General features: G+C 36.7%; 1 protein-coding gene across 1 annotated transcript in view; it reads left to right on the forward strand.

Moving 5' to 3' along the window:
* The first annotated feature begins 1,239 nt into the window (after positions 1-1,239).
* The window catches only part of LOC116855364 (disintegrin and metalloproteinase domain-containing protein 5-like), a 161,727-nt gene continuing 135,180 nt past the window's right edge, over positions 1,240-27,786 (forward strand). Inside the window, exons 1-4 of the mRNA XM_032838070.1 lie at positions 1,240-1,251; positions 2,353-2,641; positions 3,466-3,545; positions 13,892-13,947. Coding sequence (XP_032693961.1) covers positions 1,240-1,251; positions 2,353-2,641; positions 3,466-3,545; positions 13,892-13,947 — 437 coding nt within the window. The remainder of the gene's footprint in view (positions 1,252-2,352; positions 2,642-3,465; positions 3,546-13,891; positions 13,948-27,786) is intronic.

The following is a 27,786-nucleotide window of genomic DNA, read 5'->3' on the forward strand; positions in this document are numbered from 1 at the left end:
AATGCTCAACATCACTTGGCATTAGGGAAATACAAAAAACAAACAAACAAAAAAAAAACAAAACCCAGCTAAGAAATGGGCAGAAGACATGAACATTCTCCACAGAACATATACAAATGGCTAACAGACACATGAAACAATGCTCAACATCACTTGGCATTAGGGAAATACAAATCAAAACCACAATAAAATACCACCTCACACCTGTCAGAATGGCTAAAATTAACAACTCAAGAAACAACAGATGTTTGTAAGGATGTGGAGATAGGGGAACCCTCCTACACTGTTGGTGGGAATGCAAACTGGTACAGCCACTCTGGAAGACAGTATGGAGTTTCCTCAAAAAGTGAAAAGTAGAACTACCCTATAACCCAGAAATTGTACTAATAGGTATTTATCCAAAGGATACAAACACTGTGAGTTGAAGGGGCCCCTGCACCCCAATGTTTCTAGCAGCAATGTCTAAAACAGCAAAAATATGGAAAGAGTCCAGATGTCCATCAACAGATGAATGAAGAAAATGTGAAAAATATATACATAGTGGAATATTACTCAGCCATCAAAAATAATGAAATCTTGCCATTTGCAACGATGTGGGTGGAACTAGAGGGTCTTAGGCAAACCAAAATACGTCAGTATGAGACAAATACCATACGATTTCATTCAGATATGGACTTTAAGAAATAAAACAGATGGGGACGCCTGGGTGGCTCAGTTGGTTAGGCGGCTGCCTTCAGCTCAGGTCATGATCCCAGCATCCTGGGATCGAGTCCCATATTGGGCTCCTTGCTTGGCAGGGAACCTGCTTCTCCCTCTGTCTCTGCCTGCCTCTCTGCCTACTTGTGATCTCTCTCTCTCTGACAAATAAATAAATAAAATCTTAAAAAAAAATAAAACAGATGAATATAGGGGAAAAGAAGAGAAAATAAAAGACAGAGACAAACCATGAGAGTCTCTTAAGTATAGGAAATAAACAGGGTTGCTGGAGGGGAGGTGGGTGAGGGGATGGGGTAACTGGGTGATGGACATTTAGGAGGACACTTGATGGAATGAGCATTGTGTATTATATACAACTGATGAATCACTAAATTCTACCCCTGAAACTAATATATGTTAAATTGAATTTAAATAAAAAATTTAGAAAAGAAAAAAGTTTAATCATGTCCTGGCATTTGAATAATATTTCAAAGTTCTTTTCAGTCAACACTTTGAATAACCCACTGATTTCACCCATCCAGTATGGCTCTTGCTGTCAGTTGGGCTCTTTTTCCTTGATAGGTGATCTCTTGCAGATTCCAGAATTTTCTGTTCACTGTCATTTTCAATTTCGGATTTGCTTTTCCTTTAATGCCCCATTTTTAACATATGGGTCCTTTCTAAGGTCATTTTCTTATTTTTTTAAATCTTGAGAAACTTTCCTATTATCCTTTTAAATATTTTCTTCTATTTTAATTTTTCTCTCCTTCTGGAAATGCTAATATCTAGATAATGACAGTTCTACTCTTCAACCTCAATTTTATTATTTCACTTTCTATTTTTTTATTCTTTTTTATTCTTTCCTTGGAGAGTTTGTCAATCTGCTATTACAAGTTGCTAATTCATCAAGTAGTATATATCCATCCTGCTATTTTCCTATTTATTGTGACTTATTTCTTGTTCACGTGGTTCTTTTTAAAGATCATTTGTTACTGTTGTATTCTGCAAATAGCTTCCCTTAGTTTTTGGGATAGTGAAACAATTTTAAAGTGAATTTACAGACATGTTTTTGACATATATTAGAGCAAAATTGTACTTAGTGTGGGGTGTGGCTGTAATGTTTTTACTATCATGTGGGTTAGAATCTGTGAAGGAAAGAATGCCTATAGACTCCAAAAATCAAACTGTTCTTGCTCCTCATAAAGGCAGGATGCAGTAAGGTCTAATCAAAGGGGTAAAAACTAGGGGCTTCTGGAAAACTAGTGTGTCAATAATAATTAGAGATAGTAAAGGAGATTGTTTGGAAGAGTCTGTATTTGACAAGAGATTGTACTGGGGTCTTCTGTATTCAACAGCTGTCCCATAATGGCTTATCGAACCAATATGAGTTTATTAAAAGGCAACTTTTTTTTTTCCTCCAAATATAAACATTTCACTTGTTTGGATGATATGTATATGTAATAGCAAGAGACTAACTTGCTATCATTTTAATCTTTGTTCTTTCTCTTCGCTGAAGCTAGAAATTACTTCAAAAATCGTTGGTCTAACTACAATATATAAACGAAAGCCTCAATCAGGCACGACTCTAATCTGAGAATCGAAATTTTCAGTCTTTTCTTCCTTAACAGTAAGCCCAAAGAGTGTGGGCGTTAACAGTCGGTCCTTGAGCTCTCCCTGGTCGGCCGGCCGTTGCAGGTGACTGAGCTAAGCCACCTCCAGGGGCAGCAGAGCGAGCGGAGAGCCCTGGGCTTTACAGAGGCGCCGCAGGCGCTTCCCTCTCCGGGAGCGCACTGGCCCCCGCGCTCCGCCGTCCTGCGCGAGCTGCGCCTCCAGCTCCGCAACGCTTCAACTGTTGTTACAACGCCAGCCCGACTCCAAGACAGCGAAGCCATGTTCCTTCTTCTGGTCCTTCTCACCCGACTTGGAGAGCTGCACGCAGATCCCGGTAAATCCAGATGCTTGTTACCTCTTGCTAGCCAGGCTTGCGGGGGGCTGGGGGCGAGGGCGGGGGCGGGGCGGACTGCCTTCGCTTAGAGACTATATGCTTTAGTCCAGCCACAGGCCCAGACCTTACCCCGGCCCCACGCTATCCCTACCCACTTTCTTCTAGGCCCTCTTCGGCGTCTATGGCCAAAAAAGCAGAGGTAGCCTCCAGGCAGAAAATATTTTCACGACTCTGGGATGGTATTCTTGTCTATAAAACGGACAAAAATGAAATAATGGGGTCATTAACACAGACAGAATTTTGCTATTCTGGAAATAATTGAATCGCCATAAAAAACCTATTTGTTAGTGATTCCCTGATTTGGTGACTGCTGTCCTCCACCCGCTCCATTGAAAATTGCAGATGACTATTGCATTTGGTATCCTGTATCTTTACCCTGCAAACCATCCCATTTTCTTGAACCTGTGTTTCTCTTTTCCACACCTCTTTTACAATATCATAATTTGTTATTCGGTGTTACCTAGCCAAACTGTCAAAATTGCCTAACTGGGGGGTCTCTCTCTCTCTCTCTTTCTCTCTCTATGTGTGTGGGCCTATCTGTGTGTAGAGATTGAGAGAGAGAGAAAATAAAAACTTGACATCTTGACGAGGGCCAAGAAATTTGTGGGTAAGAACAACCAGATCAGAAATACAGTGGAAAAGAAGGGTAGATACATAGACTATACCAAAATATTTTGGTAATGTAGAAAAAAGAAATGTGGGATTGAATTTAGAAATGGATAATGTAGGAGTAGGTTGAAAATAACTGCCTATTTTTATTTTAGGTCCTCATAAAACATTTCTGCAGACCACAGTTCCAGAGAAGTTCTCATCATTTGGTACAAAAGGAAATCCAGAAAATAATGTAATTGGGAAATGTTTTTATATCTTAAATTGTGTTAAGTTGCCTTTACTATCAAGACCAAAGTTTCTGAATGGAGGCAGGAACAGAATTCTTGGAGGTAGAGCTGGCAGCTGGAACTTGGTTCACAACAAGGAGCAATTTGAAGTGTATGAATATGTGTGACTTTCTATGTGTGTGTTTCTGTAGATGTGAAGGATTTTAAGGATAGGATCCATCAGGGCCAGAATGAGGGAGAAGCAGACAAAGCACTTGACTCAGAAAATTTAAGGGAATGGCAAAAAATGAATTTCCCCAGGACCAGGATTAAGGTATAGCCAGTGGGGTAAGTCAGGGTCAGATACTGTCTTTCTTTAAAGCTTGATAACTAGTTCATCATGGATTTTTTTCCTCTAATTTTGATTGTCTAAAATATAGTATTGAAATAGTATTCTTTTTTTTTTTTTTTAATTGAGTTTTGCGGTCCTCTACTCCTAGCCCTCATGATTTCCTTCAACTATTTGCCTCAGCTTTCAGAGTCTGTGAGGAGCCTGAAAGATGATCTGTTAATTAGCTCATAGAGGAGCCTGGATATTATTCTTCTCTATTTCCCCAGGAAAATCTACTTCTCACATGGTTCCTTCTACCATAGGATAATCTAATGCTAGTCATAATTGCAGGTCCCCAAATTAATTTTTTTTCTTTTTCGTGGTTTTTAAAACCTTCTTTCTGTGTTTTACATAAGGATACACTGTATCAGGGTTCTCCCTCCCCTATTATCTCTAGTTCTCTGAAGGTAAAACTCTCCTCCCCATATTCTATTTCTTTACATTTTCTTTCTGAGTAGGGGGTTTTAATTACCACCCACCCTCCCCTGCCCCCACCTACCACCCACCAAGTGAATTCTCAGTCATGCAAAGTATATGAGTGCCACTCCAGGGGGTTTTGTGTTGTTGTTGTTGTTGTTGTTGTTGTTTGTTTTTTTTCTGATTGGAAAGAAGGAGCTCCATTGTACTTCTTGTTTAGTTTCCTTCTTCCTGTTATTAATAATCCCAACCTTCTCTCTCTTTTATTTATCACTGAGCACAGATGATCTTTGAGTTCACCACTTGTCCAATCTCTAGCATTTTTAAAAAGTAATTTAATAATATGAAAGTTCAATGTGTTTCTTTTAACTTTAACAATTTTAAAAGCTTCCTTTTAATATTTTTGCAACAGAAAAATATTCTTAATGTGGAATGTGATTGTATTTTAATATATTCAATATAATATGAGGGAGGACCTGCAAAAGTAAGAATGCCTGGAAGGCACTTAGAGACCTCCCAGATTTAAGAAATAAGAACATGGGTACCCAATTACTGAATTATTTCTAATTGCCTATGCATATGTACAAAAAGATAAAAAAGAAGTATTGCATGGGGCATACTAAATAATTTTAAATACTAAAAATTATTTGTTGTTCGTCTGAAACAAATTATAAGTATTGTTGATTAAGAAAAGAGGTGGAATTGAACCATAAGAAAAGCATTTATTTGGGGTCTCAGAATTGCATTTCAAGAAGCACAGATTCAGTAGCAACCCAAATTGTGTCCCCCCAGGGAACAACAAAAAAAGGGTTTTAAGACAAAAAGGGGTGCTCCTATATGTTGTTGACAAAGAATTTTGATTAGTGTTAATGACAGAAAACTAATCTTGGCTGAATAGAATTGGTTGCTAAGACCATCACTAAGCAAAGCCTCTTCCTACAGCAAGTGTTTGATCTGAGTTATTGGAATATCAGCAGTTTGGCCCTGTTCACAGCTGTGGCCTAGTTCAGACATTCATGGTTCCACCCTGTGAAGATATGCATAAATCCCATTTCCTTAATGTCTTCCTGGATCCATTTTAAAGCCCCTTGACATAAGTGACTCCATTTGATTTCACCTTTCACAGTATCTAAATATGTACTTCTTTCTTGAATTGTATTTCCCTGATGATTTGACTTGCCTTATCAGTTCCTTGTTTTACAGAATTTGCTTATAAAACTCCTTGAAATTATTCCATTTAAATTGTAACATAGTTTCTACAGTGGTCACATAAAATTTATTTCATTCTTTTTCTCAATGAACATTTAGTGGTAAACAAAACAAAACCCACTGGGCATTAGCACTGTGAAGTTAACAACTCTCATCATTGTTCTTAGCTTGCTTTTGCATTCTTCACCATTATGTTGTATCTCTTAATTTTAAGACAATCTTTTAAAATGTTGCCTATTGACAAAACCAGAATATTGTCATCAAATTTTATTGCCTTCTTCTTCAACACTACACAGGATGATTCTACTTCTTCCCATGCTGGAAAACTATTTAATAACATCCAGATAAAAGAACTGAGTCCTTCAAGGGATTAGAACATTTCCAAAGATAGAGCAAGTGCCGTACCAATTATCCACTTCAAGTTGGAGTTTCTCTTCCTATTCATAAAGAATATTTTCCCTTTTGAGAATAGACTTGACACCAGAGGGATGCATTTTGAGGACAGGGCTCAATTCTTTCTTCAGCACAATTTTATACAGGGGAACACTCCAGTATCACTGTTTGCTCTTCTTTCAGTTTGCGAAATCCTATTGCTAAAGAGATAACTCTGAACAAGAAGGACGTAGGCCTCACTCACTGAGAGATTATTTTAAAACTCAACAAGAATATTTTGGGCCTTGTTTTAGAATTAAAAGCATGATTTCAGTGCTTCAAATAAATCGAGGATTCTCCCAACTGCAATTGTTCAAGAGAGCCAACAGTTTTGGTTAATGCAAGAGAATTGAAGAATATTGAACATCAGCAAAATCATATCATAAAAACCTTTCACTAACTTCAAACAGCATAGATGATGAAGCAAGAGAGCAATATCTTGACAATAACCTCACTGTCAAGGGAAAGGGCATCAGGTGCTCTTTGATATGGCAAGGACAGACAGCACCTTAGAATCATTCATGTTTTCCTTCAGTTTCTCTCTCTCTCTCTTTTTTTTTTTAATTTATTTTTGCAAGAGAGAGAGAGAAAGAGAGAGCATGAGAGAGAGCACGAGTGAAGGGGAGGAGCAGAGGGAGAAGAAGACTCCCCGTCAAGCAGGGAGCCTGATGAAGGACTTAATCCCAGGACCCTTCCTCGGTCATGACCTGAACTGAAGGTAGATGCTTAACCAACTGAGCCACCCAGGTGCCCAGCTTCAGTTTCAAATAAACATTCTCTGCATATTTATACAAACACCCACAAAGTTGTTTTTTGTTTTTTTGTTTTTTTTTTACTTATATTACCTCCACAAAAGCAGTACAGTTTTTCTCATTAACTCAGTAAGGGAGTCTCAGCAACAAGTCTCAGCAACAAGTTTGCTCTTGTCTTTGAGTTCTTCTTTGGAAGGGATTTTACTTTCAAATAGCCTTATAAACAGGCTCTGTTATCCTTTGAAAAATCCTGCACAAGCAAAGGAAACATCTTTTCTGCATTGTAGTTACTTGCACCTGAGGCTGTGCCCTAACAATTAATGTGTGTAGATCTCTGATGACTTACATAATTGCATGGAAAGCCATTATAATTCTTTAATTATCACAGTGGATTTCAACTGGGCACCTGAAATTTTGCTTGCAATTTTGGAGTCAGAAAATACTTCTGGTAATTATACATTCAAATAGTCATCTAAGTAGATAGATTGATCATACACTGTGTGCAAAACCATTATAGTGTATGTTGCAATTCTTGTATCTTTCCAATTCTTAACCCTCAAAGAAGGTGTTGTATCACCTTCTTTGATACTATATTAGGAAATCACTCATCTCTTTTGCTTAGCCATTGGTATGTGTAGGTTTATATTTGACTTTCCACCATTTTTTATGTTAAACACACTTACGAAGAACTTCAAAGGGACCCTTTACCCCGTTGATAAAATTGTATAGAATTTTGGCATTTGGGATTTAAAATATACATGAAAAATAGATAATAGTCCAAGATATTTAAAAAAGAAATGAAAATATTGAATTTGATGATCTCACAGCTGTGCCAGTGAATCTGTCACAAGTCCAAATTCATAGCTAATCATAAACGAGTTGAACCATTGAAAGGGTTGCAAACTTGTAAAACAGACAATACACTGAACTTGATATGATTCAAAAAAATAATGAGCTTCCAGTTTACCTGTAAGGGCCAGTTGTAAACATAGCCTTCCTGAACAAACCCAGAGCTAATCTCACAGAAGGTTTGGAAAGGCTCATTTTCAGGGATTAGTGGGCTTTCAGAAGGGAGAATGTTTAGGTATGGACATGCTCTCAACTGTGTTAATGTACTTGGTGGAGTAAGGCTCTTGTTGATCACATCTTCAGGGGAGTGAGGCATTTACTGGATGCTTCCCTAGGGTCTAGGGCTCTTACTGATTTGCTGACTTCCAGAAGCTAGTTATTTGTGTGTGGCTGTTGGTGACTGGCTGGTTTTCTGATTGTGTGCTCTGCCCAATTCTAACAGTGTTTACTTGTCCACGACTTGGGACTTTGGCCAAAGAAAGCCTTTCTCTTTCTTGAATATGAAAAACAAATATTTTTAATTCTGAGTCTCTCCTTTTGGATTTCCCTCAGACAAGTCTACATGGAGAGTTGAGAGATCACATAGGTCTTTATTTCTGAAGGGATGATTTTTGGCTTGTATTGCCATTTAAATGATTTAAACACCAGATATTGTAGTGGAAAGATCTCAGACTATGAAAGTTTTATAATTTATTGAAAAAAGCTGAATATAGAATATTTCAGGTGCTCTGACAAGGTCAGTACAGAGCACAGGATAAAAATTGTTAAACTAAGGACATATCCATATGACAGGATGCCTTGCAACTCTAAACACACACCAAGTTCTATTTAGGAATGAAAAAGAAATAATTTACTTGCACACTTCTGAGTGTCCTAAATGATATCTTTGAGTTAGATAAAGGAATTAACGGCAGCCAAGGCTTGTTGTTGCAAATCCTCACATGATTTGATCAAATAGAACACTCATCACCAGCTGTTACACACACTAAAAAGGGGCCCACTTAGTTGAGTGGGCAAAGAAAGAAGTAATACTAAGTGCTTTTCCTTTTGTTTTTTCTTCCTTGGTTTCTGGGCTGAAAAGTACTAGGGTAAAACATTTTGCCCTAGAAACTTATATTAATAACAAATGTTGGTAAAATGATGATTCCTTTTAAAGCCCAACTTGACTGAGCCATGGGTATTTAAGGGAACATTGGAACAGTAAGGTAGAGTCGTAGGGTGTTCCCCAACATACCAAATGCACGCCAACCGAAGCTGCTCTTTACAGCCCCTTGGAACTTGATTTCTATTAATATTCTTTGGTGTTCATGTCCTGGTATCTTATAGGGGTGGTGTAGTGTTTACATGTTGCTGAGTTTTATTTACATAATAATGTTTGGATACTTATTCCCACCACAACCACCAGACTCCTTGTTCTATTTTAGATGAATTTTGTGAATGATGGTGATATACATAATTCCTTCCACAAGAACAACCAAAATGAATAATATGAAAAATCTTTTTCATCATTCCTGCAACTATAAGTTTTGATAATAGAGCAAACTAAAGAAAACATATCCATGTACAAAATATGACCTAGAATGTTTTTGAGATCCTTGCATCCCCCCAACCACCCTGCCCCCATATAAAAGAGTGAAGGTGGGAAATTCATTAATTTCTGCTTAGTTAGGAACAATTATCAGTGTGCTGCAGAATGTCTGCCAATTCCTTCTGGCAATGATGTAATATGTTCATAAGAGGGATTTATATTTCAGTTTCTGTGATTAATTTGATTGAAATTTAGTGTTTTTGAAATACTGCAGAGAGGATGTTTTAGTCCTTAGGCACAGATGTATACTACACTCCTTCAATTTCATAGCACACTGTGATTAATGGTCCCATCAAGCCCCTTATTAGTGTAATTTTTCCCTTATTCCTGGTCCCCCTTCCCATTTCCTTTTTCCATCTAATGATAACCATACCTGTGTATCTGATATATTTCTTTATATCTGTATATACATTTGTATTATATTGCAGTAGACAGAATTCTGAGATGTCCTTCAAGAGTCCTACTTCTTGATGTGCACCCTGTATAATTCCCTCCTCTTGAGGATCAGTGAGACCTGTAGATATGATAGGGTGGTCATTGCATTTGTTACTTTTTTTTTTTTTTTTTTGGTGGGAGCTTTATTTATTTATTTTTATTTGACAGACAGAGATCACAAGTAGGCAGAGAGGCAGGCAGAGAGAGAGGGGGAAGCTGGCTCCCCGCTGAGCATAGAGCCTGATGATGCGGGGCTCCATCCCAGGACCCTGGGATCATGACCCGGGCTGAAGGCAGAGGCTTCAACCCACTGGGCCACACAGGTGCCCCTTGTGGGAGCTTTATATTCCTTGTAACATTTAGACCGTGATCTATCTGGATTTTTTTTTTTCCTATCGTGAGATAGAGAAGTCAAAGTTCATTGTTTTTTCCGTATGGATACTGAGCAGCATGTATGGAAGAGTGTTTATCCTCCTCAGATTACAGTGGTGACTTTACTGAAGATCAGATAAATACATATTTGTGGCACTTTCAGGATTTTTTATTCTGTACCATTGGACTGTTGTTTAAAACTTTGGCCCATATTCCACTGCCTTAATTACTGTAGCTTTATTAAGTCCACACAGGTTGGTGTAGACACCTCTACTTTTTTTTTTTTAAATATATTTTTGTCTTGACTATTCTAAGCTCAGTTAACTTGTTCATATCCACAAGTGACCTGCTATGATTTTACTGAGTTTTCATTGAATCTATGGATCAACTTAGGGGAAATTGAACAATTTTGAGTCTTCTAATTCATGTACCTGTATATCTTTCCATATATTTTAGGTTTTCTTTCAATAAGTCTTAGTAGTTTTTGGTGTAGATGTCTTGAAAACCTTTTGTTATAGTTATTCTCAGGTTTTTTGGACATATTTTAATGCTGCGACAAATGGTGGTGTTTCTTTCATTATTTTCTAATTGCTATTTATCTATGAATATAAGCTGGATTATCAAAAGTTGATGAGAATTGTTTTATTATCCTTCATGTGAGATATTTTGATAAATGTTATATGTGCATTTGAATATTTATTTTTCATTGATTATGTGTAGTGTTGCATATATGTCAGAGAATATTAATTGACAGTGCTGTCCGAATCTTTGTAGCCCTACTGATATTTCTCTTGGTCCTTAACGTAACTGATGTAATTATAAAATCACATATACTTTTGAATTGAATATAATTTTTCTTAATTTCATCAGTTTTTGTTTTATATATTTTGGGGATATAATATTAATTGTGTGAAATGTTTAAGATATAGAATTTTAGCTTTTAATTAATGCTTTTGTCATTATAAAATGTCCACCTTTGTTTTTTATAATTCATTTTCAATTTTATTATTATATTGCTTGCTATTAATATAGCCACACTATCATTCTTTTGGGTATTGTTTGCATAGTAGAATTTTTAATCCTTTTATTTTCAGTCTTTTATGTTTAAAATGTCTCTATTTATGAAGTGTATAATAATAACAATTTTTTTAAAGGTTTGTTTTATTTATTTATTGGAGAGAGAGAGAAAGAAAGAGCAAATTGGAAGAGAGAGATCTCAAGCAGATTCTGTGCTGAGTGTGGAGCCCAGTGCAGGACTGGATTCCATGAGCCTGATATCATGACCCCAGCTGAAACTGAGTCACCTGCTTAACTGACTAAAACACAGAAGCATCCCATATAATTATTATTTTTAAACCCACTTTGTTTTTCTTAATTTTTCCTTTCCTCTGTTATTTATAATCCATGATGTGATTATTATCCTAATTTATCTTTTTAGGCTATTATTGATGCATTCTTTTATTATTCTTTTAATGACTACCCTTGTGATTAATAAATTTATATTTTTACCATTCCCTGAATAACTCATGGACCTTAAAACTTTACTCCTTATTTATGTTCTTTTTGTCATTTGTGCCATTATTATCTACTTTACAACTATGTATTTTTTTAATGCCAAAAGCGCTTATTATCACTATTTAAAACAAATGATATTCACTTAAATTTATTGGCAACTTATTTTCTCCTATGGTTTTCATTCTCTTACATTTTTCATGATTCTATCTTGAAGCAATTTCCTATTTATAAAAAGAACACAGTATTTTTAGTATTTCTTTCAGTGCAGGTGTGCTGGCAATGAATTCTCTCATTTTCTTTTTGAAGAAATATGTTTATTTTGCTTGCATATCTGCTGGGTATTTTTCCTGGATATAAGCTCTTGGTTGACTATCATTTTCTTTCAGGACTTTAAAGATGTCATTCCTTTGCCTGCTAGGTTCATTGTTTCTGTGGGAGACTTAGACATACTTATTTAAAAGTCTTTTGGAAATAATGTTCCCTTTCTCTCTTGTTGCTGTTTAAATATGTGCTTCTGTCTTTTTGTTTTAGTTGTTTGAGTATGATATGCCTAGGTTTGTTTTCTTTGTATTTTGGATTTGGATTAATAAGAGTAGGAGAGTGTGGGTTGATACCTTTCATAATAAGCTTTGGAAAATCTCGGGATTAATTCCTCAAATTTTTCTTTCCTGGTCTCTATCTTCTCTTGTTTTTCTTGGACTATAATTACATGAATGTTAGATGTTTTTAATGGGTTACACTTCTCTTATTTTCTTCTTGGTATTTTTTTCTTTGTACTTCAATCTGAGTATTTTCTACTTATTGGTATTCCTGTTTGCCAATTCTGTCTTCTACTCCATCTGATCTTCTGTCAAACCCTTTCTATTGAATTTTTAGTAGCAGGTATTACATTTTTTCTGCTCTAGAATTTCAGTTTGTTTATTAGATATTCTACCTTTCTGAAATTCTCCATATTTTTCTCGCAAGTCATGGTTAATATACATATTACCTGTAGCTTTGTTATAACTCCCTATTTTTTTTTTATTTGGTTTTTGGTAATTTGATCCTGTTATTGTGCATTTCTTATAATTTTTTATTGAAAATAGGTGTATTGCTTTCAAAGGAATGCTTAAAAAGTAACACAAGCCATGTGGCTTAATCAACAGAAATGTTATTGTCTCACAGTTCAACAAAAGAGGCTAGAAGTCCAAGATCAGAATGTTGGCAGGGTTGGTTCTTTCTGAAGACTGGGAGGAGGAATCTGCCTCAGGCATCTCTCCTTGGCTTATAGATAGAGTCTTCTCCCTGCAAATCTTCACATGGCATTCCCCTTTGTGTATGTCTGTGTTTAAATTTCCCCTCTTTATAAGGACACCAGTCATATTGGATTAAGACCCAACCTAGTAACCTAACTTAACTACTTCTATAAGGATGCTATCTTTGAATAAAATCATATTCCAAGGTCCTTGGTTAGGAATTCACAAATAAATTTGGAAGGAGGGCGACAATTCAACCCAAACATTTGGATGTTGTGTTTGAAACATTATAGAAGCTCTAGATGATGTCTTTGAAGTTTCTTTTCTCTTACTGACAATTGTTTTGTTTTGTTTTGTAAGCTATGTGGATTTAAAATTTTATTGATGCTATCATATTCCCTTTTATTTTTCATCATATTTGTTTAATAATGGTATTTTTAGAGGGGACAATTCTCAGGAACCTCACCAGATTTCTACAGTGTCATTCAAATTACTCTTCAGAATATTCATCTGTTGCAAAGAATCTTGTGGTGTTATAATACAAAGTTGAGGACCTGAAAACTTTTCAATGGCTATTTCTCTTGTTAAAATAATTTTTAAAAATTAACAAAATAAATAATTTTGTGAATCTTTTATTTTCTGTTGTCTTCTGGTGGGTTCTCTGGATATGTCTCTGCTCCTCCTCTTTCATCTCCTACATTCTATTCCAGAGGCATGCCATTACTTATGTGGATAAGCAAAGTGCAATGGTACTTTACTATGTTATATTGCTAGAGGTATAGTGCATTTCTTATAGTGCTATCTTTTAGGAGTATTTCTTCCATGGAGCAGTATTTCTTCCAATTTACTTTTTGGTAGGTCTGGGAGTAAACAAGTAATATGTTCTTTCAAGTGAGGTAGTATCTTTGGTATTTGCTTTGGGCATAGCGAAGGGTGATATATGTCTAAGCCAAAGGATAACAATCATCAGGCAAACTTTTCCCTCAGAAGTGTTAGGGTGAATAATAGGCCTGTGGGGACTAGTATGTAGTTCTCAATTTAGGGAAGCATATATAATGGTTATACAATAATTATTAATTTTATCAGTATTTTTTTAAAGCATAACTCAGAAAAAAACATTATTTGGGATAAATTATTTGCAAGTATTATTCTGATTTTTTGGATACTCATGTTACAGATTGCTTATATCATTACAATAAAAGGAAAGCCATATTTTGTCCATCTCACAAAACAGTAAGTAACTATTTTATCCTTTCAAATTTTAATTGTTTGGTTTCTTGATTTTTGAAAATAGGTATGAATAGAATCATTTCAATTCAAATGTGTACTGATATCTGTATATATGTGTTACTAATTGTATACTGATTTTTGGGTAAAAGCACAGGTATACAAAGGTAAACCATGGTTCACAGTGAATTTGCATATTCAGACAAACTAATGGAGAAAGGGGGAATTTTATTATAATATAGTATTGTAATAAATGTGTAAATAATATTCTTTGGAAATCAAGGAAGGTTTTTTGGAAAGAGGTAAAAGATAATTTGTAGCTTGACAGGAGATACCTTGTGAGCTCTGCAAAGAAATGAGGTAGTTTAGAGATTTCCTCTGTTTAGAGGAAATCATTTGCAAAACATGGGGGTTTGAGACAGTGAATTCTGTGGTGTGCAAGAAGTCCACATGAATTACTAAAGAGTGTATTTCTGGAGGATAGAAATAAGAGATTTTGGAAAATAGGCAGGAGCCAGGTTGTAGAAGATCTGTAATGCCATGATAAGGATATTGGAAGCCAAAAATGTTTTGAAGCATGTACTTTACAGTCTCATTGAGAGTTTAGGTGGTTTTTAAGGAAGCAGAAGTTGAGGTAGGTATCTGATTATAAACATGAGGGATGATGGTGGCTTGAACAATGGCATTGGTCATAGCACAGGAAAGAAAAATTCAGTAGACTTCAAAGGTGGATTTGTTAGAGTGATTGAGAAAAACTGTGGATAATTTAGTTGTTGCTTAAGAAAATGGGTAGTTTATAATTAATTAAATGAGAAACAAGTGAAATATATGTGTGAGGAAGGGGAGAGTTTGGTTTGCAGTGCCTTATAAGATATCCAAGCGGATTTTCTCCATTAACTATATGAATACAGGAATTTGAATCTCCGAGGAGAGGATGACAAAAGGATATAGATTTAGCAGTAATCAATAGTTTGGTTGTAATATAGAAAAAGAGTTTATAGAGTGCTTATAAATAGACTGGTGACTGAAGACTGAATCCTAAAAAACATCAATATTTCTGAGATAAGGATAATAAAAAAGAGTGGCCAACATGGAAGATCAAGCTGGAAGGGTTAGGGAGGTAAGAAGAGAAGCAGAAGAGTGACGTGTGATATAAATTAAGTGATTAGACTAACTGGTCAGAGTTTTCAAAATAATGGCTGAAGTCCAAGGCAATGATTTTAAAATTGCCTTTTGGATCTGACATTGTGGTGGCTTTGAATCTTTTCCAGAGTAGTTTCAGGGTGAATAAGAATTGATAAAGTGGAGAAACTATGTGTAGACTACTCTTTTGGTAGAATCCGTTGAGAATTGAAAATATATAAAAAACAGTGAGAGTAGGAAACAAGGTCAAGGGAGAATTATTTATGAAGGTAATGGTTTCATAATAAACTTTTTAATAGGATTAAAGTAAAAAAACAATAGAGAGGAATAGTTTGAAATAACAGGATTGGAAAAGTATATATTTTCAATATATGGCACAGATGGGATAGGTAGCACAAGTGTAAGGGTGTGCTTTCAACAACAGAAGTAGTTATCTTCTGGAAATAAAGAGAAGGAATGAGGATGGGTACAGGTGATCTGAAACCAAAGTGACTTGTAGGTTACATGGGATGATTGGCAGGAGAAGTGTCAAGATTCTGAATTGTTACTGAGGAGAATGAAGGAAAATCTGACAATGGTTATTGGGACCTTGGTACTTAGTTAAGCTTAGTGAATATGAATATATAGTAATGCCAAGAAAACCTTTTTATTTTTTTATTTTATTTTATTTTTTTATGTTGGAGCATTTTTTTTTCCTTTTTTAAAATTTAATTTTATTTTTTCAGTGTTCTAAGATTCAGTGATTATGCACCACACCCAGTGCTGCATGCAGTACCTGCCCTCCTTAATTCCCACCACCGGGTTTACCCATAACCCTCACCTTCCTCCCCTCCAAAGCCCTCAGTTTGTTTCAGAGTCCACAGTCTCTCATGGTTCCTCCTCCCCTCCTGATTACTCAAATTCACTTTTCCTTTCCTTCTCCTAATGTCCTCCATGTTATTCCTTATGCTCCACAAGTAAGTGAAACCATATGATAATTGACTCTCTCAGCTTAATTTTACTCAGCATAATCTCTTCCTGTCCCATCCATGTTGATACAAAAGTTGGGTATTCATCCTTTCTGATGGAGACATAATACTCCATTGTATATATGAACTATATCCTCTTTACCCATTCAACATTTGAAGGGCATCTTGGCTCTTCCCACAGTTTGGCGATTGTGGCCATTGCTGCTATGAACATTGAGGTACATATGGCCCTTCTTTTCACCAAATCTGTATCTTTGGGGTAAATTCCCAGTAGTGCGGTTGCAGGGCCTTGGGTAGCTCTATTTTTCATTTCTTAAGGAATCTCCAGACTGTTTTCCAAAGTGGCTGTGCCAAGTTGCATTCCCCCCAACAGTTTAAGAGGTTTTCCCTTTCTCCACATTCTCTTCAACACTTGTTTCTTGTCTTGTTAGTTTTGGCCATTCTAACTGGTATAAGGTTGTATCTCAGTGTGGTTTTGATTTGAATCTCCCTGATGGCTAAAGATGATGAACATTTTTTCACATGTCTGTTAGCCATTTGTATGTCCTTTTTGGAGAAGTTCCTGTTCATGTCTTCTGCCATTTTTTGACGTGATTATCTGTTTTGTGTGTGTTGAGTTTTAGGAGTTCTTTATAGATTTTGGATATCAGCCCTTTGTCTATAGTGTCATTTGCGAATCTCTTCTCCCATTCTGTGGGTGGCCTCTTTGTTTTGTTGGCTGTTTCCTTTGCTGTGCAGAAGCTTTTTATCTTCATTGAAGTCCCAAAAGTTCATTTTTGCTTTTGTTTCCTTTGCCTTTGGAGACATGTCTTGAAAAAGTTGCTGTGGCTGATGTTGAAGAGGTTATTGCCTATATTCTCCTCTAGGATTTTGATAGATTCCTGCCTCACATTGAGGTCTTTTATCCATTTCAAGTTTGTCTTTGTATATGGTGTAAGAGAATGGTTGAGTTTCTTTCTTCTATGCATAGCTGTCCAATTTCCCCAGCACCCTTTATTGAAGAGACTGTCTTTTTTCCACTGCATATTTTTTTCTGCTTTGTTGATTATTTGACCTTAGCATTGCGGGTCCATATCTGGGCTCTACTCTGTATTTTTGGTCTATGTGTCTGTTTCTGTGTCAGTACCATGCTGTCTTGGTGATCACAGCTTTGTAGTAAATCTTGAAACCAGGCAATGTGATGCCTCAGCTTTGTTTTTCTTTTTCACATTTCCTTATCAATTCAGAGTCTTTTATGGTTCCATACAAATTTTAGGATTATTTGTTCTAGCACTTTGAAAAATGCCAGTGGAATTTTGATCGGGATGGCATTGAAAGTATATATTGCTCTGGGCAGTATAGACATTTTAACAATATTTATTCTTCCAATCCATGAGCATAGAATACTTTTCCATCTTTTTTTTCTTTTTAAAAAATTTTTTCTATTTTTTTAAAAACATATAATGTATTATTAGCTTGCATTCCCACCAACAGTGTAGGAGGGTTCCCCTTTCTCCGCATCCTCGCCAGCATCTGTCATTTCCTGACTTGTTGATTTTAGCCATTCTGACTGGTGTGAGGTGGCATCTCATTGTGGTTTTGATTTCTATTTCCCTGATGCTGAGTGATATGGAGCACTTTTTCATGTGTCTGTTGGCCATCTGGATGTCTTCTTTGCAGAAATATCTGTTCATGTCCTCTGCCCATTTCTTGATTGGATTATTCTTTGGATGTTGAGATTGCTAAGCTCTTTATAGATTTTGAATACTAGCCCTTTATCTGATGTGTCATTTGCAAATATCTTCTCCCATTCTGTCAGTTGTCTTTTGGTTTTGTTAACTGTTTCCTTTGCTGTGCAAAAGCTTTTGATCTTGATGAAATCCCAATAGTTCATTTTTGCCCTTGTTTCCCTTGCCTTTGGCACTGTTCCTAGGAAGAAGTTGCTGTGGCTGAGGTCGAAGAGGTTGCTGCCTGTATTCTCCTCAAGGATTTTAATGGATTCCTTCCTCACATTGAGGTCCTTCATCCATTTTGAGTCTATTTTCATGTGTGGTGTAAGGAAATAGTCCAGTTTCATATTTCTGCATGTGGCTGTCCAATTTTCCCAACACCATTTGTTGAAGAGACTGTCTTTTTTCCATTGGACATTCTTTCCTGCTTTATCAAAGATTAGTTGACCATAGAGTTGAGGGTCTATTTCTGGGCTCACTCTCTATTCTGTTCCATTGATCTATGTGTCTGTTTTTGTGCAAGTACCATACTGTCTTGATGATGACAGCTTTGTAATAGAGCTTGAAGTCTGGAATTGTGATGCCACCATCTTTGGCTTTCTTTTTCAATATTCCTTTGGCTATTTGACGTCTTTTCTAGTTCCATATAAATTTAAGGATTATTTGTTCCATTTCTTTGAAAAAAATGGATGGTATTTTGATAGGGATTGCATTAAATGTGTAGATTGCTTTAGGTAGCCTAGACATTTTCACAATATTTGTTCTTCCAATCCAGGAGCATGGAACATTTTTCCATTTCTTTGTGTCTTCCTCAATTTCTTTCATGAGTACTTTATAGTTTGCCTCTTATTCCTAGGTATCTTATGGTTTTGCCTCTTATTCCTAGGTATCTTATGGTTTTGGGTGCAATTGTAAATGGGATGGACTCCCTAATTTCTCTTTCTTCTGTCTTGTTGTTGGCGTAAAGAAGTGCAACTGATTTCTGTGCATTGATTTTATATTCTGACACTTTATTGAATTCCTGTACAAGTTCTAGCAGTTTTGGAGTGGAGTCTTTTGTTGGGTTTTCCACATAATAGTATCATATCATCTGCAAAGAGGGATAGTTTGACTTCTTGTTTGCTGATTTGGATTTCTTTAATTTCTTTTTGTTGTCTGATTGCTGAGTCTAGGACTTCTAGTACTATGTTGAATAGCAGTGGTGATAATGGACATCCCTGCCGTGTTCCTGACATTAGCAGAAAAGCTTCCAGTTTTTCTCCATTGAGAATGATATTTGTGGTGGGTTTTTCATAGATGGCTTTTATAATATTGAGGTATGTGCCCTCTATCCCTACACTTTGAAGAGTTTTGATCAGGAAGGGATGCTGTACTTTGTCAAATGCTTTTTCAGCATCTATTGAGAGTATCATATGTTTCTTGTTCTTTCTTTTATTAATGTATTGTATCACATTGATTGATTTGTAGTTGTTGAACCAACCTTGCAGCCCAGGAATAAATCCCACTTGGTCGTGGTGAGTAATCCTTTTAATGTACTGTTGGATCCTATTGGTTATTATTTTGGTGAGAATTTTTGCATCCGTGTTCATCAAGGATATTGGTCTGTAATTCTCTTTTTTGATGGGATCCTTGTCTGGTTTTGGGATCAAGGTGATCCTGGCCTCATAAAATGAATTTGGAAGTTTTCCTTTTATTTCTATTTTTTGGAACAGTTTCAGGAGAATAGGAATTAATTCTTCTTTAAATGTTTGGTAGAATTCACCTGGGAAGCCATCTGGCCCTGGGCTTTTGTTTGTTTGGAGATTTTTGATGACTGTTTCAATCTCCTTACTGGTTATGGGTCCATTCAGGTTTTCTATTTCTTCCTGGTTCAGTTGTGGTAGCTTATATGTCTCTAGGAATGCATCCATTTCTTTGAGATTGTCAAATTTGTTGGTGTAGAGTTGCTCATAGTATGTTCTTATAATTGTTTGTATATATTTGGTGTTGGTTGTGATCTCTCCTCTTTCATTCATGATTTTATTAATTTGGGTCCTTTCTCTTTTCTTTTTGATAAGTCTGGCCAGGGGTTTATCAATCTTATTAATTCTTTCAAAGAACCAGCTCCTAGTTTCGTCGATTTGTTCTATTGTTTTTTTGGTTTCTATTTCATCAATTTCTGCTCTGGTCTGTATTATTTCTGTTCTCCTGCTGGGTTTAGGGTTTCTTTCTTGTTCTTTCTTCAGCTCCTTTAGGTGTAGGGTTAGGTTGTGTATTTGAGACCTTTCTTGTTTCTTGAGAAAGTCTTGTATCGCTATATATTTTCCTCTCAGGACTGCCTTTGCTGTGTCCCACAGATTTTGAACCATTGTGTTTTCATTATCATTTGTTTCCATAAATTTTTTCAATTTCCTGGTTGACCAATTCATTCTTTAGAAGGATGCTGTTTAGTCTCCATGTATTTGGGTTCTTTCCAAATTTCCTTGTGATTGAGTTCTAGCTTCAGAGCATTGTGGTCTGAAAATATGCAGGGAATGATCCCAAGCTTTTGATACTGGTTGAGACCTGATTCATGACCCAGGGTGTGATCTATTCTGGAGAATGTTCCATGTGCACTAGAGAAGAATGTGTATTCTGTTGCTTTGGGATGGAATGTTCTGAATATATCTGTGATGTCCATCTGGTCCAGTGTGTCATTTAAGGCCTTGATTTCCATGTTGATGTTTTGCTTGGATGATTGATTTCAGTGAGGGGAGTGTTGAAGTCCCCTACTATTATTTATTATTATCAATATGTTTCTTTGATTTTGTTATTAATAGGTTTATATAGTTGGCTTCTCCCATGTTAGGGGCAAGGATATTTAAAATTGTTAGATCTTCTTGTTGGACAGACCCTTTGAGTATGATATGGTGTCCTTCCTCATTTCTTATTATAGTCTTTGGCTTAAAATCTAATTGATCTGATATAAGGATTGCCATCCCAGATTTCTTTTGATGTCCATTAGCATGGTAAATTGTTTTCTACCTCCTCACTTTAAATCTGGAGGTGTCTTCGGATCTAAAATGAGTTTCTTGTAGGCAGCATATTGATGGGTTTTGTTTTTTTCTCCATTCTGATTCCCTGTGTCTTTTGATTGAGGCATTTAGCTCATTTACATTCAGGGTAACTATTAAGAGATATTAATTTAGTGCCATTGTATTGCCTGTAAGGTGACTGTTACTGTATATTGTCTCTGTTCCTTTCTGATCTGCTACTTTTAGTGTCTTTCTTTGCTTAGAGGATCGCTTGCAATGTTTCCTATAGAGCTGGTTTGGTGTTTGCAAATTCTTTCAGTTTTTGTTTGTCCTGGAAGCTTTTTACCTCTGTTGTATTTTCAATGATAGCCTAGCTGGATATAGTATTCTTGGCTGCATGTTTTCTTGTTTAGTGCTCTGAACATATCATGCCTGTTCTTTCTGGCCTGTCAGGTCTCTGTGGATAAGTCCGCTGCCAATCTAATATTTTTTTTAGTAGCACATTTACATTTTTTAAAAAATTTTATTTATTTATTTGACACAGAGGTCACAAGTAGGCAGAGAAGCAGGCAGAGAGAGAGAGAGAGAGGAAACAGGCTCCTCGATGAGCAGAGAGCCTGATGCGGGGCTCAATCCCAGGATCCTGGGATCATGACCTGAGCTGAAGGCAGACGCTTTAACCCACTGAGCCACCCAGGTGCCCCCTAATATTTTTACCATTGTATGTTACAGACTTCTTTTCCCAGGCTGCTTTCAGGATTTTCTCTTTGTTGCCAAGACTTGTAAATTTTACTATTAGGTGAAGGGGTGTGGACGTATTCTTATTGATTTTGAGGGGGGTTCTCTGCAGCTTCTGGATTTTGATGCCTGTTCCCTTTGCCATATTAGGGAAATTCTCTACAATAATTCTCTCCAGTATACCTTCTGCTCCCCTCTCTCTTTCTTCTTCTGGAATCCCAATTATTCTAATGTTTCGTCTTAAGATGTCACTTATTTCTCGAATTCTCCCCTCGTGGGTTAGTATTTGTTTGTCTCTCTTTTGCTCAGCTTCTTTATTCTCTGTCATTTGGTCTTCTATATCATTTATTCTTTCTTATGCCTCATTTATCCTAGCAGTAAGAGCCTCCATTTTTTTTTACTGCACCTCATTAATAGCTTTTTTGATTTCAACTTGGTTAGATTATAGTTCTTTTATTTCTCCAGAAAGGGCTTTTATCTCTCTGGAGAGGGTTTCTCTAATATCTTCCATGCCTTTTTCGAGCCTGGCTAGCACCTTGAGAATCATCATTCTGAACTCTAGATCTGACATATCACCAATGTCTATATTGATTAGGTCCCTAGCCTTTGGTACTGCCTCTTGTTCTTTTTTGTGGTAAGTTTTTCTGCCTTGTTATTTTATCCAGATAAGAATATATGAAGGAGCAAATAAAGTACTAAAAGGGTGGCAAAGACCCCAGGAAAATGTGCTTTAACCAAATCAGAAGAGACCCCAAATCATGGGGGGGGGGGAGAAAGGGGATAAAAATTTCAGAGGAAAATAAATTAAAAAAAGAAAACAAATAAAGGGAAAATATAAAAAAGAAAAAAATATATATATTAGACTGTTGACTAGAATAGGGTCACCCACTTAACTTTGGGAGAATTTTGGTCTCTTAGAAGAAACTACTTCCCAAAATTTTAAAGAATGAAAAACATATATAAGGATTAACACAATGAAGGGATAGAATATGCCTATAAAGATGGAAAAAAAAAAGTTTTTTTTTTAATTTTTAAAAAAGGAGTTGATAAAGTAAGTTGTTTGGGAGAATAAAGAAAAAGAAAATGGAGATAATTTGCTTGGGCTGGAGACTAGAACAATCCTTGAGCAAGATTTAGGGTATATTTTGATCTATTAGAAGAAGTTGTACCCCAAATTTTTTAGAAGAAAAAACCCTATGTGTATACAAAAAAGAAAGTTAGATACAATGAAAGATAAAATATGACTCTAAGAATGAAGGTTCAAAAAAGATTATTATTTTTTTTTATGAAAGGTATTGTAAAGATAAACTAGTTAAAAAGCATTACAAGAGGAAAGGGTAAAAGTTTAAAAAAATTAAGCAGAAGAAAAAAAATAAAATAAAATAAATTAACTGCAAGACTAAAGAATCACTGGGAGAAAGCCATGAATTCCATGCTTTGCTTTCTCCTCCTCTGGAATTCTGCTGTTCTCCTTGGTAAGTGAACTTGGTCTTGGCTGGATTTCTTGTTGATCTTCTGGGGGAGGGGCCTGTTGTAGTGATTCTCAAGCGTCTTTGCTGGAGGCAGAATTGCACCACCCTTACCAGGGGCCAGGCTAAGTAATCCGCTTGGGTTCGCTTTTGGGAACTTTTGTTCCCTGAACTCTTTCTGTAGAGTTCCGGGGGTAGGGAATGAAAATGGCAGCCTCCCAATCTCTGGTCCAGAGGAACCAAGACCTCGGGGCCCCACTCCTCAGTGCACCCTCAGAGAAAAGCGCTCAATCACTCCCGTCTCCTTGGCCTCCGGCCCCACTCCAAGCTCACCCAGCCTGTGACCAAGTGTCTTTGTCTCTGGCACACAGCTCCACCTCGAGTCTCTGAACTCCGCAAACCCCTGAGCTCTTCCAGGGTTGTCTCCCCAGATCTTGTGGGGACCCCACTCACAGAGCAGTGGCCTGTGCCACGGATTACAGCTCAAGGTAACCCCGAGTTGAGAGCTCACTCCTCAGCTCTGTCTCTATAGCTGGCTTCCATGCTCTAATACCTGCGAACTCTGTGACACTCAGACACCCCTGATCCTTCTGTGACCCCATGAGACCTGGAGCCATGCTGACCCCGCGTGGACTTCACCCCAGTTTAGCCTCTGGAGCGACGTCCCTCAGTGGAGCAGATTTTTAAAAGTCCTGATTTTGTGCTCCATTGTTCAGTCACTTGCCGGGAGCCGGCCCCTCCCCTTGTGGTCTATTTTCCAGTTGCTTTGGATTCACTTCTCTGCTGGTCCTTTCAGAAAGTGGTCAATTTTCTGTTTCTAGAATTGTTGCTCTTCTTCTCTTCAATCTCCTGTTGGATTTGTAGGTGTTTGCAATGGTTTGATAAGCTATCTAGCTGATCTCCTGCTACCTGATGTTGTCTCAGCCTACTTCTCTGCCATCTTGACTCCTCCTCCACTTTTCCATCTTTTTGTGTCTTCTTCAATTTCTTTCATGGGTGTTCTGTAGTTCCTTGAGTTCAGATCCTTTACCTCTTTGGTTAGGTTTATTCCCAGGTCTTATGGTTCTTGGTGCCATCATAAATAGAATAAATTCTCTCATTTCCCTTTCTACATTTTCTTTGTTAGTGTATAAGAAAGCAACTGGTTTCTGTGCCTTGATTTTGTATCCTGCCACATTAATGAATTGCTGTATGAATTCTAGTAGTTTGGAGGTGGAGTCTTTTGGGTTTTCCATATAAAGTATCATGTCATCTGTGAAGAGAGAGAGTTTGACTTCTTTGCCAATTTTCATACCTTTTATTTCTTTTTGTTGTCTGATTGCTGTTGCTAGGACTTCTAATACTATGTTAAGCAACAGTGGTGACAATAGTCATCCTTGTTGTGTTCCTGATCTCAAAAGGGAAAGGCTGTCAGCTTTTCCCCACTGAAAATGATATTCACTGTGGGTTTTTCATAGATAGATTTTATGATGCTGAGGAATGTTCCCTCGATCCCTGTACTTCAAAGAGTTTTAACCAGGAACGGGTGCTGCATTTTGTCAAATGCTTTTTATGCATCAGTTGAGAGGACCATGTGGTTATCCTCTCTTCTCTTATTGATTCTATCACATTGATTGATTTGCAAATGTTGAACCGCCCTTGCATCCAGGGTGCATGGTGGATAATCTTTTTAATGTACTGTTGGATCTTATTAGCTAGGATCTTCTTGAGAATCTTGGTATCCATATTTGTCAGGGATATTGGTCAGAAATTCTCCTTTTTGATGAGGTCTTTGCCTGGTTTGGGGATCCAGGTAATGCTAACTTCATAGAAAGAGTCTGGAAGTTTTCCTTCTGTTTCTTTTTTTGAAAGAGCTTCAGGAGAATAGGTATTATTTATTCTTTGAGTGTTTGATTGAATTCCCTAGGGAATCCATCTGGTCCTGGGCTCTTGTTTTTTGGGAGGTTTTTGATCACTGCTTCAATCTCGTTACTAGATATTGGTCTATTCAGGCTGCCAGCTTCTTCCTGTTTCAGTCTTGGAAATTTAGAGTTTTCCAGGAATGCATTCATTTCTTTTAGGTTGTTTAACTTATTGGCATATAACTGTTGATAATGATTTCTGATCATTCTTTCTATTTTCTTGGTGTTAGTCATGATCTCTCCCCTTTCATTCATAATTTTATTAATTTGGGTCCTCTCTCTTTTCTTTTGAATTAGTATGGCCAGTGGTTTATCTATCTTATTGATTCTTTTAAAGAACCAGCTCTAGTTTTGTTGATGTGTTGTACTATATCTCTAGTTTCTAACTCATTGATCTCTGCTCTAATCTTAATTATTTCTCTTCTAATGTGTGGGGCTGGCTTAATTTGTTGTTGATTTTCCAGTTCTTTCAGCTGTAAAGAGAGCTGGTATATTCTGGATTTTTCAATTTTTTTTGAGTGAGGCTTAGATGGCTATGTATTTCCCCCTTAGGACTGCTTTTGCTATATCACATAGGTTTTGGACTGATGTGTCTTCATTCTCATTGGTTTCCATGAATTGTTTAAGTTCTTCTTTGATTTCCTGGTTGAACCAAGCATTCTTGAGCAGGACGGTCTTTAGCTTCCAAGTGTTTGTATTCCTTCCAAACTTTTTTCTTCTGATTGAGTTCCAGTTTCAAAGCATCGTGATCTGAGAATATGCAGGGAATAATCCCAGTCTTTTGGTATCAACTGAGCCCTGATTTGTTACGCTGTATGTGGTCTATTCTGGAGAAAGCTCCATGAGCGCTTGAGAAGAATGAGTATTCTGTTGTTTTAGGGTGAAATGTTCTGTATATATATCTATGAGTTCCTTCTGGTCCAATGTGTTATTCAAAGCTTTTGTTTCTTTATTGATTTTCTGCTTAGATGATCTATTACTGAGAGTGGTGTGTTAAGATCTCCTACAATTAATGTATTCCTATCAATATGACTCTTTAATTAACAGTTGGCTTAGTAGTTGGCTGCTTTCATGTTGGGGGCATAAATATTTACAATTGTTAGATCTTCTTGGTGGATAGACCCTTTAAGAATGATGTAGTGTCCTTCGGTATCTCTTACTACAGTCTTTAGCTTAAAATCTAATTTATCTGATATGAGAATAGCTACTCCAGCTTTCTTTTGAGGCCCATTTGCATGAAGGATGCTTCTCCATCCCTTCACTTTCAGTCTGGATGTATCTTTAGGTTCCAAATGTGTCTCTTGTGGAAAGCATATGGACAGGTCCTGTCATTTTATCCAGTCTATAACCCTGTGCCTTTTTAGGGAGCATTTAGGCTGTTCACATTGAGAGTGATTATTGAAACATAAGTTTTTAGTGAGATCATGTTGCCTGAGAAGTCCTTGTTTCTATAGATTGTCTCTGTAAACTTCTGTTCTATGTCATTCTTGGGTTCTTTCTTCTTTTATTAAAAAACCCTTTAATATTTCTTGTAGTACCAGCTTGGTGGTCACAGACTTTTTTAAACCTTGCCTGTTTTGGAAGCTCTCTCTGTCTCCATCTATTCTGAATGTCAGCCTTGCTGGATAAAGTATTCTTGGCTGCATGTTCTTCTCATTTAGTGCCTTGAATATGTATTGCCAGCCCTTTCTGGCTTGCCAGGTTTCTGTGGGCAGGTCTGATGTTATTCTAATGGGACTTTCTCTGTATGTAAGGAATCTCTTCCCCTAGTTGCCCTTAAGACCTCTTGCCTAAAATTATGATTCATGAATTTAACAATTAAGTATCTGGATGTCTTTCTAGACTCATTGGTCTTGGGGGGTGTCCTTTCTGCCTCTAGGACATGAACACTTGTTCCATTCCCCAAATTGGGGAAATTTTCATCCAGAATTTGTTCACCTATATCTTCTAGTCTTCCCTCTTTCTCCACCTGCTCAGGGATCCCAATAATTCTGATGTTGGAATGTTGCATGGTGTCATTTATTTCCCTAATTCTATTTTCATGGCTTTTAAGCTGTTTATTCCAGGTGTCCTCCTGATCCTCCTTCTCTCAGTTTGTCTTCTAGATCACTAAGTTGATCTTCTGCCTCAGTTACGCTGGCTGTTAGAGTATTTAGATTCGATTGGATCTCATTTCTGCCCTTAGAGTTTCTATGTTGCCACTAATGGTCTTCTCCATCCTAGCCATTGCTTGGATAATTGTTACCCTGAATTCCCTTTGTGACATATGTTTATGTTCATATCCAGTAGTTTTGTGGCAGAGGGCACAGTCTCTGAATATTTACTGTGTTGGGTGTTCTTCCTTCTAGTCATTTTGGTGAGAGGTGTTTGAGGGGTTGTTTAGCTGAATATATCAACCACAATCTAGGCAAGGTGCACCCTGAAAAGTTTCAGAGTAATTGGAAGTCATCACCAAAAAGAAAGAAAAAAGAGAGAGAAAAATAGAAGAAAAAAAAGAGAAACCCAGCCAAAAGGATCTCCAAAAGTAAGATTTATAAGGTACATAAACAAAAATGAACAATTAAAAAGACTGACAAAAGTAAAAGACAAGAAAAAAAAAGGAAGAAAAATCCAGCCAAAAGGAACCCCAAGGATAATATTTATATAGTACAAAAACAAATACTAATACAGAGAAACACCCACAGAAGAATAAGATGGGAAGGTGGTTATAAACCCTTGATGTGAGCGAGGAAGGTTATTTTGGATCTTCCTGGATGAATATTGTTATCTTTGTTAAAGGACTCAACTTTCCATAGATACAGGGAAATTAAAACTGGTCTATATATAGAGGTAGTATTGAATAGGGAAAAATGATTACCTTGAAGCTTATGTCTATGTGTATTTAAAAAAAGGAAGAAAAACACAATATATGTATGAAAAAAGTT

Source organism: Lontra canadensis, unplaced genomic scaffold (assembly GCF_010015895.1).
Source record: "Lontra canadensis isolate GAN:19392208 unplaced genomic scaffold, GSC_riverotter_1.0 scaffold101, whole genome shotgun sequence".
In the NCBI taxonomy this organism is placed as follows: domain Eukaryota; kingdom Metazoa; phylum Chordata; class Mammalia; order Carnivora; family Mustelidae; genus Lontra; species Lontra canadensis.